Source organism: Acomys russatus, chromosome 15, assembly GCF_903995435.1.
Source record: "Acomys russatus chromosome 15, mAcoRus1.1, whole genome shotgun sequence".
NCBI lineage: Eukaryota > Metazoa > Chordata > Mammalia > Rodentia > Muridae > Acomys > Acomys russatus.
Genome location: NC_067151.1, coordinates 55,971,072 through 55,984,459, shown reverse-complemented (window position 1 = coordinate 55,984,459; position 13,388 = coordinate 55,971,072). Strand labels below are relative to the sequence as shown.

At 38.0% G+C, this 13,388-nt stretch overlaps 1 protein-coding gene across 4 annotated transcripts in view; it reads left to right on the top strand.

The window, feature by feature from the left end:
- Positions 1–9,073, top strand: part of Rbm46 (RNA binding motif protein 46) — a 33,146-nt gene extending 24,073 nt beyond the window's left edge. For 2 of the 4 annotated variants that reach the window (XM_051157351.1, XM_051157350.1), the window contains exon 5: positions 8,187–9,073. In XM_051157351.1, coding sequence (XP_051013308.1) covers positions 8,187–8,386 — 200 coding nt within the window. In that variant the 3' untranslated portion in view covers positions 8,387–9,073. Of the gene's footprint in view, positions 1–3,842; positions 3,903–7,159 lie in introns of all 4 variants that reach the window. The other 2 variants (XM_051157352.1, XM_051157353.1) reach the window with 2 other exon arrangements.
- The last annotated feature ends 4,315 nt before the right edge of the window (positions 9,074–13,388 follow it).

Genomic DNA, 13,388 nt, shown 5'->3' with positions numbered 1-13,388 from the left:
TAGTGTGCTTCCTGCCTGAGAAGCTTGTTGTATTTTCCTCTAGACATTACTCTCTTGTCTTCTTTAATTTAGCTACTCTTGCATGGTTTATTTCATTTGTTCTTGAAGTCAATACATTTTATTTACTTTGGTCAGGTTCTTTAACATTATTTTTTTTTTGGAGATGATCCATGTGGTGTTTTGTAGCAGTTTTTTTCACTTGCTGTTACTTTTTAAAAGTTTGAGACATGGCCTAAGGTATCCCAGGATGTCCTCAGTTGCTATGTAGCTAAGGATTACCTTGATCCTCCTGCCTCCACATTCTTAAATGTTGGGAGTTCGGGCATGTATTCCTGTAGCTGAACCCAAAACTTGATGCATGCTAGGCAAACAATCTACCGACTGAGGCTCACCCCAGACCTATTTGCTGTTATGAATGCAAGCATCCCACTGAATTTTATAAGCCACTGCTTCTATTGATGCTGTCAGTTTTGAACTTTTTAGGTAACGATACTATGATGATTCTTGTACATAATATGTTTACTGATCATTCGCACTCAGTTTTATTAAATATAGTAAAGTTTTGTTTTTAAAAATTAGTAGACTGTCTGGAACAGTTTTCTAAAATTATTTTTCCAGTTTATACTTTATTAGCAATATATGGGTCTTCTAGTAGTTTCATAGTGTGCTAGTACATTAATACCCATATTCCTAATGTTGGAGGTTGTGGCTAAAATACAGTGCTGTGTCATTCAGATCGCGTGTACATCCTCTTGAAGGCATCGTTCTGAAATGCTCCTTTTTATTGCCATTCATTTTATTAGCGTATGTGCGTGTGTGATTCGCATGTGTGTGTGTGTGTGAGTATGTATGTGTGTTGTGTTCACTCTTACTATAAGGACATGTATGTGCGTGTGAAGGCCGGAGGTTGACATCTGGTGTCTTCCTCAATCGCTTCTACTTTATTTGCTGAGGCAGGGCTTCTCTTGGTCTCCAGCTGGTCTCCTTCTCTGCTAGCTAGCCTCGAGGACCCTGTCTTCACCCTCTTGAGCTCTGAGGTCATCCTTCCAGGCTTCTCTGTGGTGCTGGGCATCTCAGCCTCAGCCGTTCACTGAGCTGACTGCTATTGGTGCATCCATTGTACAAGATAAGCAGGCTTCACCCTAGCGTCATGGTACTGGAGCTTGTTCTCCCCCATTACCCTCTGTCTGCTCTTCAGGCACCCCACTGATTGCCTTCCTCACCCCAAATAGTGTCACTGCTGCTCTCATGGGGTCTTTGCCTTTAAACATAGAGTTTGCATATAAGAGAAAAAGCAATATTTATCTTTCTGAGTTTATGTCACGTAACGTGATTATCTCCAGCCCCATACGTTATCTTGTATATGCCATGATTTTATTTAAAAATATTTTTAAAAGTTGATTAGTGTGTGTGAATGTGTACGTGTGTGGGTGTGTCAACACACGTGTCATGACATCCATAAGAAGGGAAAAACCAGTTCTCTCTGTCTGTGGTGTAGATCCCAGGAGTTGAACTTAGTTTGTCAGGCCCTGCAGTAAACACTTTGGTTCAGCGGGCTTTAGCCCCATAATCTTATTCCTATGATTGAATAAAATTCCACTGTGTATATATGCTACATTTCCTTTATCTAGTCCTCTGGTGCTGGGCTGTCTCCAATATGTTGGTTAATGTGACTATTGCTGCAGTAAACATTGGTGTACAGCTAGCTCTGCAGTGTGCAGGCACAGAATACCTTTGGCTATATCTCAGAAGTTTGGTATAGATAGATCATGTGATCACTCCTAGTTTTTTTTTTAGGGACCTCCATACTGATATAGTACCTGCACTAATTCACTCCCCTACTAGCAGTGGGGAAGTATCCCTAGTCCTTCTAAGCATTTACGTTACCCTAAGGACTAAAGATATTGAATTTTTTTTCACAAATTTATTGGCCATTTTTATTTCTATTGGGAACTTTCTTTTCCATTAATTTGGAGGATTTGTTCTTCTGATAACTAGTTGAGTTTCTGTCTCTTGGCTAATTTCCTCTCAGATGTACAGGTAGCAAAAACTTCTGTTCTGTACGGTCTTCTTCATTTTCTGTTGCCTTTGCTGTGCAAAGATTTTTATTTACTGCAATTTCATCTGCCAATTTTTGCCATTCATTGTATCCCAAGCTATTTAGAAAGTTACATCTTATCCCTATATTGTACCATGTTTTTCCCTATAGTTGAGAAATTTCAGCTACATTGCACATTTGATCTATTTTAAGTTGTCTTTGTATGTGTGCGTGCACACCATGTCCTATAACACAGACTTCCAGTTTCCCACCACTGTCTGTCTTCTGATGTACACTAGGAAGCACCTTGGGCAAGAATGAGCTTACTTATAGGTCTTTTGTTTTTCCACTGATCTACATGTGGGGTTTTGTGCCACTGCCGGCATAATTATTTTAATACCATGGTTTAAAATTTTATTATCTAAATATCTTAGAGATCTGTTTTTGTTGACAGCTATTTTTGTTGGCTGTAGGCGATCTAGTTTATTTTCTACTATTACAATTTTTTTATTAAATGCCGGATACTGCATGTGAAAAATTACCGAGAATTTAGTCTAACTTAATATTACCTTTACTCAGAGAGGAGCTGTTATCACATCACAAAATTGTCTTATTCCCAGCGGGAATTGGGAAGATTTCTATGTTCAGTTCATTCAATTTGCTGGTCTCCTTCAGTCCAGTTCAGTGTGCTGGTCCAGTTCAATTCAGTTTAGTTCAGTTCAGTCCAGTTCAGCCTGCTGGTCTAGGTCAGTACAGTTGAGTGCAATCTGCTGTATGCTGGTCTGCTTCAGTCAGTTCAGTCTGCTGGTCTACCTGAGTCCAGTCTTACCAGTGTTGGGCCTGCTTCAACAATAGCTCCTCCTCAGTTTCTTAACTCTGAGCTTCAGTAATTTTTCTATGTATTGTAATTTCCCTCTATTTGTTATCTCTCTTTTGAGAATTGACCAATCTTTACTGGGACAAAGACATTTCCCCCAAAAAGTGTATTTCTTTGGATTTGCAATGTGTCTTAAGATCATGACACTATAATTTGTTGTGTTTAAAAACAAAATTTATTGTTACCTAGCCTAGTTCACCATATGGTAAAAAGTTATTGTGACATTTTTATATAGAATTATCTTTAAGGTATTATTTAAGACTCTACAGTAATTTTGGAGATGATCGGACATGTTCTACTTGTGCATATTTTTATGCAGTTTCTTAGCATGGAGTTGGATCTGTATTCCTGATGGAAAGGTTCAAGGCATATGAAACGGATGACAGCTAAAATGGATCTTACAGTGGAGCTATGTATAGTTTTTGTAGTTTGCTAGGAAAATTGACTTACTGACTTGTTAAGCAAGGTTTTGAAACTTAGTATAATTTTATTCATCTATCTCTTCTGAAAACAGGAAGGAAATGATACTTCATGTGTAAGTAACTATACCTAAAGAGCATTTACAGTCCATGAATTTGCTTAGAGCTCTCTGCTTTTCTGAAATTATGCAGTCTCACTTATTTTTGAAATCAGAGAGTATTTCCTGAATACACTGATGAGTAAGAACTTAACTGATTTAGAAATGTTTTTTTCCTGATGATGTGCTAACTCATGATTTTTATTTAGATATCAGAATACTGTTCTCTTTATTCATCATTTCAAAGTCCAAACGCAATACCTGTTTGCCAGTTGTCCATTTTTTCCATTTTTTTCTTATTTACCAATCAAATAGTTTTAAACTAAAGTTATCAAGGGTTCCATGCACTTCCAAGATAGGGATAGCATCAATCTAAAGACTCAATTCTCTTCTGTCTTCACTGCTTACAGACAGGGAACACAGTCTCTTCAGCCTGGACCTGTGTAGAAGAATTTGGAGGAAGTAAGCAGGTAAGAAAACATCTTAGGAATATTGTGGTATATTTAGTTCTCAGAAAAGCAGTTTTAAGTTTCCTCTCTTGATTATATGAGGAAATGACAGAATTAGCTAATAAACCCTGTGCAGCATTTTGTTTATAACAGTTTTATTAGGTATAGACTCACTAAGGAAAAAAATTTAAAGTTAAACAGATTTCCTTATTTTCAGATTATTTATTTTTTAATTTTTTAAATTTCAAATATTTTCAAACATTTTAACATGACAATGTTCTGATATCTAAATTGAACCACTAGGATTGTAAATAGTAGTTTAAATCAGATATAGTGAATGCTACCTTTTTGATGATTTGATGTTTTTCAAACTAAGCTGAGAATGAGACTCTTTTTTCTACATTATTAAAACAATATTTCAACTCTAAATTGGTTATATAACAATTTAGTGTTTAGTTTTCTCACTAGAGTTTAAGAAAGAATTTTAGGTGGGCCTGGGGCATGAAGGAAGTTTGTGATTTTTCCAGAACTCCTTTTTTACATATAAAGGAATAATTCTGTATAGTTCTGTGTTCCTAAGTAGGTTACTTCACCATTTTGTGCCTTAAACCAACATGATCAGAGAGAGTCATGAGAGTGCTTGCAGTGCTTTTAGGAGGTTTCCATTGTAACTGATCTTGTATGGCTATTTTTGGTGTGGACTAAGTGCTACACAAGTATTATCAGACATTATTAATGTCATTATTAATTTAATGACATTATTAATTTAGACCCTAAATTTATCCTCACAGATTTTTAGAAAAACTATCGCTTTTAAGCTTACTGATATTAAATCTTACCTAAATTTTAAACACATGGTGCTATTTTAGAACTACCTTCTTTTAACAAAGTCTTAGGGCTTGACTCGCTGATTATGAGGACTGATGTACTGGCAAAAAAGAACCTTGAGAAGAGTTGCTGTCTTTGTTTTAAGTCTAAGTCTGTTCTCTTCATGCTGGCGCAGACACTTTATGTAGTAATGGTTTGCAGCCTGTTCTGAAGCGTAGACTGTTAAAGCTCCAGTCATGGTTTTCGCTCTCAGAGGTTGCTGTCCAGATGGTTTTGCAGCTACCGTGAGAAGGACTCTGCCATTGTGATCTCTTAGTACACAGGGGAAAATTGACAACCTGCAGTATGCAGGTCTTCTTGCTTCTTTAAAAGAACAGCTAGACAAATTTCAGTGCCAGTGTATACTTTCTTTTTATGTGGGTCCTTCTTTCTCCTTTTGTTCATGTGCTAAGTTTTGGTTGCTAGAGGCATCTATTATTCATGGTTTCTTAGTATTTCCCAGTATTGGGAAAGAAGAAGCAAAGGGGTCAGAATCAAGCTCATCCTTGGCTGAATATAAATAGCAAATGAAAGGGCAGTGATAAGTGGAACACTGTCTAGAGGGAGGGAGGGAAGGAGGAAGGGAGGGAGGGAGGGGGAAGAAGTCTGTAGTAGAACAGTCTCATGGTTGACCCCTGCATCAATGCAAATGAAAGTGCAAACATTTTAGCATATAAGGAAGTGAGACGCTGCATGCACTGAGAATGGAAGTTGTGGAAGTAGACAGGTGCACCACTGACTTGAGGCGCGTTCTCCTGGTCATTGGAAATGGAAACCTTTGAGTATGCTTTCTTTTAAATATCCTGCTTAAGGTGTCTCTAAAAGCTTGACTGGATGGAAACAATACCTTCCTAGGAATCAGGAGGTCTAAAAGTTTTAACTTGTTCTTTATCCATTTACCTATGGATCTGTCTTACCTAAATCAACTGCTTTTTTTCTTTGTCATTCATAAGAATTGGGGCCATTTGAATTAAAGACTTGTAAAGTTTTAACTCATTCTCAGTTTTCAATTTGGAATTAGATTAGTAAAAAGTTTATTTGAATTAGTAGTCAAAAGACAAATATTAATGAGCCAAGAGACATAGCATATCTGAACAACGATGTTTACATACGTAATGAGCACATTATTAGTCTTAAAGGAATCTGAATTAAAACCACAGTGACATACAATATCACATGTACTGGTTGGTGTAGCTATCATTAAAAATGCTAGGCCATGTTTGATGGTGCACACTTACTATCACAACACTTGGGAGGGAGAATTACAAGGGTCAGTGAAAATTTGAGGCCCATCTCTTTACAAAGTGACTTCCAGGCCAGCCAAAGTCAGAGGAAGATCTAGTGTCCAACACCTTCCACCCTCTGTGTATATGCATGTATAGGCTGCATACAAACTGTAGAGGAAGATGTCGTGTGACCAGCTGCTAACTTCATGTTTTCCTGTTTGAATACAAAGTGGTCACAGTGAAGAACTGGAGAGCATAATATCTCTCCCCCACACCCCTGCAGCCCTATTCCCAGCCTTTTACCATCGCAGAGATACCATCAAGAAGGTTTAACAAGAATGCGCATAGAGCTAGAGCGTCTGTGTTTTCTCAGTGGAGTTCATAACAAGCATCGTAACAAGCATCTAACTGAAGTCTTTCACTTGTCCAATTCTTATAGTAGTTTGGATAGTTTCCCCTCTTGGATTTAATGTAGTTGTTTTTTTTTTTTTTTTAAATGAGACTATACCAGGTGATCTGTGTTTTCTTAAAGGCTTTTGGTAGAGGACTGTCAGAGTGCTAAGCGGTAGGCTCACAGCCAGCTCTCTAGCTTGTTTGTAAACCTTCCCCTGGAGATAGAGTCCGAGTTCACGTTCTGCAAGTAGGCTCTCTACCTCTTTAATAGATCTAAACTCAAAGAAAGCATAATCCTATTTGAAAATTACATCTCCTATCTATTGAAGTCACTTCTAAATCATGTCGTTGATGACTACATTAGTCAAATTTGAAGAGCTGAGTGCGTTAGAGGTATGTGGCTATTAAGGGACTATATTTGCATAATAATCTTAAGGAAAACTTTTTAAAGGGCTAGTATTCACTAATACATAAATCATCTAATGTTTCAGCTTGCATTTCAATATTTTAATCCTTGGATAAAGTAGAATCTTTAAAAGAAGAAATAAATGATGTGAGAAAAGCAAATGATTTCAATGTAACTTCTGACTTAAAAATACCCAAAATATTTTGAACATGGTTTCGGGCATTTCAAAACATGTTTATGTTTTCTTAAAACATGCTGCTTAATTGATCTTGTGGTACCATTCATAAATTTAGGTTTAAGGTTAATCTTTTTTTAGAGTTTTACAATGCTAGCAATTAAATCTATTTGCAACTGAATTGCATTTTTTTTTATTTTTTCTTAAATAGGTCCTTTCTGATGTTGCTTGAGCTTATTCTCCTGCAGTTGGTCTCATTCCTGTTCGTTAAACATTAAGTCCCATGACAACACTAAATTACAGGCTTCCTAGTGAATGATATTGGAGGGGAAGCTTGACCTGTGTATTTAATGATCTTATTCTGTTTCTTCCACTGCAACAATTCCACAACTTTCATAAATGGTCATTTTACAGCCACAGTCATCACCTTGACTTAACACCGCAGTAAAGAGCATAGTTGAGTTTTTGGAAAGTAGAGGATCTACAAATTTGGTCAATAAAACATATGCATACAGAATTACTACAATTAAGGAAGCAGGAAATTATTGGTACATAAGATGAATGTTTGTTTGAAATTAATATTTCAAATATAATTGTTTTAATAACTTGGTTAATTTTGGATAATTTTCTATACTATTAAGTTGATAATGGTTTTTGAAGTTCATTCGGTAGAGATGATTCATTTTACTGTTTTTTTGGTACCAGTGAGATGCTAATGTTAAATTGATGTGTTTGGTTATTTGAATGTTTGTGCCAGCATTTAAATAATGAAATTTTGGACAGTTAGTTTTTACCAGAAGTCCAGGGGCAAATGCTTATGCTGGCTTGATGCCTAGTATAGTTTTAAAAAGAAAAGAAAAAAAACTGAATTTTCTGTTCATTTATCTTTTTTTTCATGACCTACATGTGGTGTCAAAACCAGATTTAAGAGAAGCTTCTTTGTTGATTAAAGAGAAATCAGACGTTTTCTTTTTCTGTGTTAAGAAGAAAAAGATACCCAAGAAAGTACTAGTAAGACCTTTTACGCAGTGTTGTCAGTTAAGGAAAAACTCCTGACTTGATGTAACTGTTAGTGTTTGCACTGCAGTGGTAGTAACCCACCAACATTACAGTATCATAGGGTATTACATGTTAGAACATTATGTTAAGATGTGATTGTTGCTTGAATGTTTTGTCTTTTGAATTAAATTTGTGTCCACAAAGATGTGCAGCATAATTGTTCATATATTTATTTACAGACTACAATTTCCGTCGCAGCTCAATAAATAGTCTTTCCCCTGTTAGCGCTACCCTCTCTTCTGGGACTCCCAGCGTGCTTCCTTATACTTCAAGGCCTTATTCTTATCCCAGCTATACCTTATCACCAACAATATCACTTGCTAATGGCAGCCATGTTGGACAACGACTGTATATCTCCAATCAGGCCTCATTCTTCTGAAGAAAGTCTGGATGTATTAGTATAAACACTTCTTTGTATAAGGCAGCAAATTAAAATACTGTTGTATTTTTAGAATTGGGTTTTCACATTTGACTTTTAAAACAATATATTTTAACAACATCAGCTATAATTCCATATGACAAAAGTGGTAGGATTTGCAGATATGCAGTTAAAAGTTATTCAGTGATAGCAAACTACTACTAGTCTTTGTAAACTTTGGGAGTTTCTAATTCCTGCGTTTGAAAAGATTCCAGTATTTTGGTTTTTTTATAACAACTTTGTAAAGTAGCATTTTAAAAATATTAAAATATTTAAAGACAGTGGTTGTACTAGAGTAGATGCCAAGGACCGCTATCTGTAGTGGAGTTTGGAGCAGCTCTGTAACCAGAAGCATCTAGCTATTATGTGGAAAGAAATGATGCAACAAAAAGATTAAGATGCAAATTTTTGGCAGTTGTAATGAAAAATCAGTCTACCATTGTGGTCCTTGAAAGTAACTAAATATTTTAGTTGATATTTGTTACAGAAATAAATTGTAACTTTACTGTTAATATATTTAAGGTTTTTATAGTTATGCTTCCTTTATGCTTTGATATTCATTGTTTGAGAAGATTGTTAATGTTTTTTAAATGTTGAAATCATGTGTTGTTTAATTTTTATACTTCAAATTCTTTAACATTAAATATATGGTGCTACTAATTTGTGTTTTGTTTTTATTAGAATTCACATACACAAATGCCTCTCATCTTTGAGAAAAATCTTTTTCCTTGCCAAGCCAACAGTTGCAGGGTCTTAGGTTTGATGTCTTCATGAGATCAGTGTCAGATAGTGTAAAGAGAAAATAGTTTTGTAAAAACAAAATCACTTTCAATTGCCAGTAGAAATGTCTTGTTGGTAGATTCACATAGATTTCCCTTTAAACTAAAGAGAACTAATGAATTCAAATAATTTTAACTTCCTCAGTTTATTAGCATGCACGAATAATTATGATGGTTTTCATAGTTGATTTATATTTTAGATATCAAAATGTAACCTTTGTTCAACTCATTGTACAAGCAATAGAGGCAGGATATGCACACATACTGTGGGTCTCTTCTTCCCTGGGAGGCTGTTGGCCACCAGCCTACTAAAGGCAGGAGGAGCAGGGGAGGCTCAGGGCTTGGAAGGCCATGAGCACAAAGGAGAATGACCTAGAGGAACCAATTTAGGGAGATAGCCCAACTTTGTTCAGGGAGAACAAAGGCTGTGTATTCCTGGGGGAGTGGGTGGGGGACTTCCAGGATAGGTATACATAACTGTTTGGAACTAGGCACTTCAAAGATGCTTGATTTGCATTAGGCAGCACACTCCTATCATATGAATGGGGAGACAGTACCTAATTATTCTATAGGCACAGAGAGGGGAGAGCTAGCTAGGAATTGTGTCAAAGGCCAAATATCAAATGTGGTTAGGAGCATCTCTGCCTAAAGATGCTCTCCAGGTGAGGTTGGACTGAGAGCAGGAGGCCCTGCTGGGGAGAGTGAGTCCTCCATGTAGCACCGGGCTCAGAAAGTTCTCCAGACAGGGAATAGTGCAACCTCAAACAGCAGCATCCTTCCAACAACATATTTAAAATAGTTGCAAATAACTTTTCTATCAGAAAGTTATAAAAAGAGTAGATGAAACGCAGTTTCTTTCCATGCTAAAGAAGGCTTATTTCCCGTAAAGCATGTGCTGCCTTTCCAGTTCAGTGGTTTAGATTCTCTGACTTAAATGAGCATAAACACTAAATCGGCACTGCATATATTTCACAGCACAACTGTTGCATAAATGATGGGCTCTTGGTTGCAAATCATTCAGAAAACATGCTGTGAGACCACCTGTGGGATACAATGCTGAGTTGCATTCTAAGCCAGAAAAAAAAGCCACATTCACTTTTTCATAAAAATGTTTGCAGTAGCCCAAATCATCAGTTATTATAAATTTTCTTATAGACTTCATTTAGGGGGCCTGTAGAGAGCTGTCAACCACACAACATTTGAAGATCCATGCTGATGTAATGGTCAATGCGTAAGTTTTGGTATCAATCCTTAATCTTAAAGCTAAATATGGGCAAGTGTAAGAAATCACACTGTAGCTGACATTTTGCAGTTGTATTTGCATTGATGTAGCAATGGCTTTTTGCACACTTTTCATCACTTTACTCTGCAGGCAAAATTATACTAATCATTGTATTTATGTGAACTTCCTTTGTGTTGTGGTATGGGTGAGCAGTGAGCTTGTTCATAATTGCATGAGATTTTACTGTTGAATGTAACGAATTACATGCTGCCTTCATTTCTTCAGAACAGGTTAATTATATATGACATTTGCCCCAAATGAAGGCTTCCTTAGTTACAAACTGTTGATAGATCTTAGACATGGTACAGTTTGTTTGTTGGACTGAGAAATGGTCCAAATGACAACCTTGGGAAATACTGTATGCAGCCTTTGCAAGGAACTGTTGCTGAGGTTTGAGAGTTATTACATACTACAGAGCTGTGATCGTCAGAAAGATGGAGAGTCATAATAGAATTTGTTAGAGTGAATAAGGCCATTTGTAGCAGTGACTCAAAGTATAAAGGGATGGTAAAGCAAATTTTAAAAGAGCCCACTTGGCAAGAAAGGGCTATAGGTTGAATCAAAAAACAAATTATTAACTGTAAAATGTTGGCATAGAAAACGAAAAGCTAATTTCTAACTCAGATGCCCCTGAGTATCTAAAACTCAACCTACCTGTAACCTAGGTAACCATGTATCTTGCCTCATGAGCCAGTTATTTTTATAGAGACCGCATTAACTCTAATAGAGTTTTTGTTGCTCTGATTAATTCTTGAGAAATTTTGAAAGGGACTGTATCTTTGGCTCGTATTTTTTGAGTTTTCCTTGCAAATCCATGGTCACGTGGGTTTGTTGCTGTAGGCCCAGTGTAACATGTGGGTGGTGGGTGGAGCGAAGATGCTGATCCCAACTGCTGGAGTAGGAGCAGGGAGGGAGAGTATGAGGATGATTATGGCTCAGGCCCCAATACTGGAAAGCACTATGAACTGTTGCTGCCTACAGACTTGATGAAGGCTCAGCTGGCTTCTGGGAATTTCAAAGGGTCCAGCCTTATCTCATCCCTATTGTCATTTAAAATGATCCAACTGGCTAAATGCATTTTGCCCAGTCCTATTCAAGAAAGTGAAAAGAAACCCAGCCCTGCCCTACATTGCATTACAAACTATAAACACCCAGGCTTACAGGGGCAGATGTTTCTTCTCTGGACAACTCCAGGCCTTTGTTATGCAGGGGGCTCTGGCTATGTGTGTGGTATGCTTATGCACTGTCTTTGTGTGTGGTGGAATGCAAGCTTCTCCTTCTATAATTCCTGACAGAGAAATGGTTACCTTAGTGATAGTTTTTATTGCTGCATAAAACATGACCAAAAGCAACTTGGGGAGGGCAGAGCCTACTTCTACGTTATAGTTCGTCTTCAAAGTCAGGGCTGGAACCTAGAAGCAGGGACTGAATGGGAGGCCACGGGAGGAATGCTTCTCACTGGCTTGCTCAGTTTGCTTTCTAACACAACTCAGGACAACCTGCTCAGGGGTGACTGGTGACACCCCCTGCCCCCACACACACACCAGGGGCTGGGACCACCACATCAATCTTCAGTCAAGAAATTATCCTATAGGCTTGCCTACAGGCCAGTGTAGTGAGGACCTTTTCCTTAATAAGGTTCTCTTTTCCCAAAGAACTCTAGCTTTTGTCAAGTTGCCAGGACCAATGGACTCACAGAAGGAGAGCAAGTAGTCAACTAAACTATGGTTTAAAAAGAGTGGAACCTTCATTGACATGACACCTGAATGGATCCTCCCATTTTCAAAGCTGTTTTTTCCATGCTAATAACTTATGCTCTCTCATTTTAGAAGACTGCAGAGTTAGCTCCTGAGAGCCAAGATGGTATGAGCCTCCTGCTGTCAGGCCTTCTTATATTCTTCTCCAAGTCTTAAGTTCTAGACTTACTCTTGAGTCTCAGCACACATGGTCCTGATGCTGCAAGATTTAACATGTCCTGGTAAAGAGCCAGAGGACGAATGTGGATGGGTTCTAAAGGACCTTGATCATGGAGGCTACTCTTGAAGGATGACCTATGAACACTTTCCAGTGATACGAGATTTAATACTATGGTAAGGATCCCAAAAGATGGTATGAATTTGCTAGGTGCCAGGACCAAGCTAAAATATACAAAAGGGATAAGTGATAGTTAGCCAAGACACAGCAGGCTGTGGGGGTGGGGGTGCTGGCAGGGTAGTGCTAGCAGACACCTAAAATGCTGTTGCCACAAAACCATAGCTGCAGACTTTCCTGTGGCCCTTAAACCTGTTTCCCAGACCTAAGCTTCTAAGAATTAAGATTATGAAGTCATCTCCCAGTGTTACTCGAATGTGCAGACGCCAGATCTGTTTGTAGCTTACCATACGCTTTAAGCCTAGCTTCCAGTGGGTCTCTACGTGGATATCCTGGTGGGAACTGAGATCTCCACTTCAAAAGGCTGTGCTGTACTTCCTGTTGCTGGGACAAACACCATGGCCAAAGCAACCGGAAGTTCAGAATGTGAAGTACTGTGGTCCAGACCATGCAAGGCTGTTTGCAACCTGGAGGACCATTTTCCTTCCTCATCTTTTGTTAGAATTCTCTCTTAATGTTCAGCTCAGATATCAACTCCTCCAAAGTCCTCTGTGATTGCTAGTTGGAGCTGCTGCCTCCAGTCGTCACCTGTCATCATCTTACTCTCTGGCTCATCCTATTGACTGAGGAGCCAGCTGTCAACATGCAATCCCACCTCTGTTCGAAGCAGAAATCATCTTGCCCCAAACTCTCAGTTTTGTTCTTTTAACAGGATCTCGTTATGTAGCCCTGGCTTGGCCTGGAACTTAGTACGTAGATAAGGCTAGCCACAAATTCAGAGGTCTGCCTCTCGAGTGCTGGGATGAAAGGT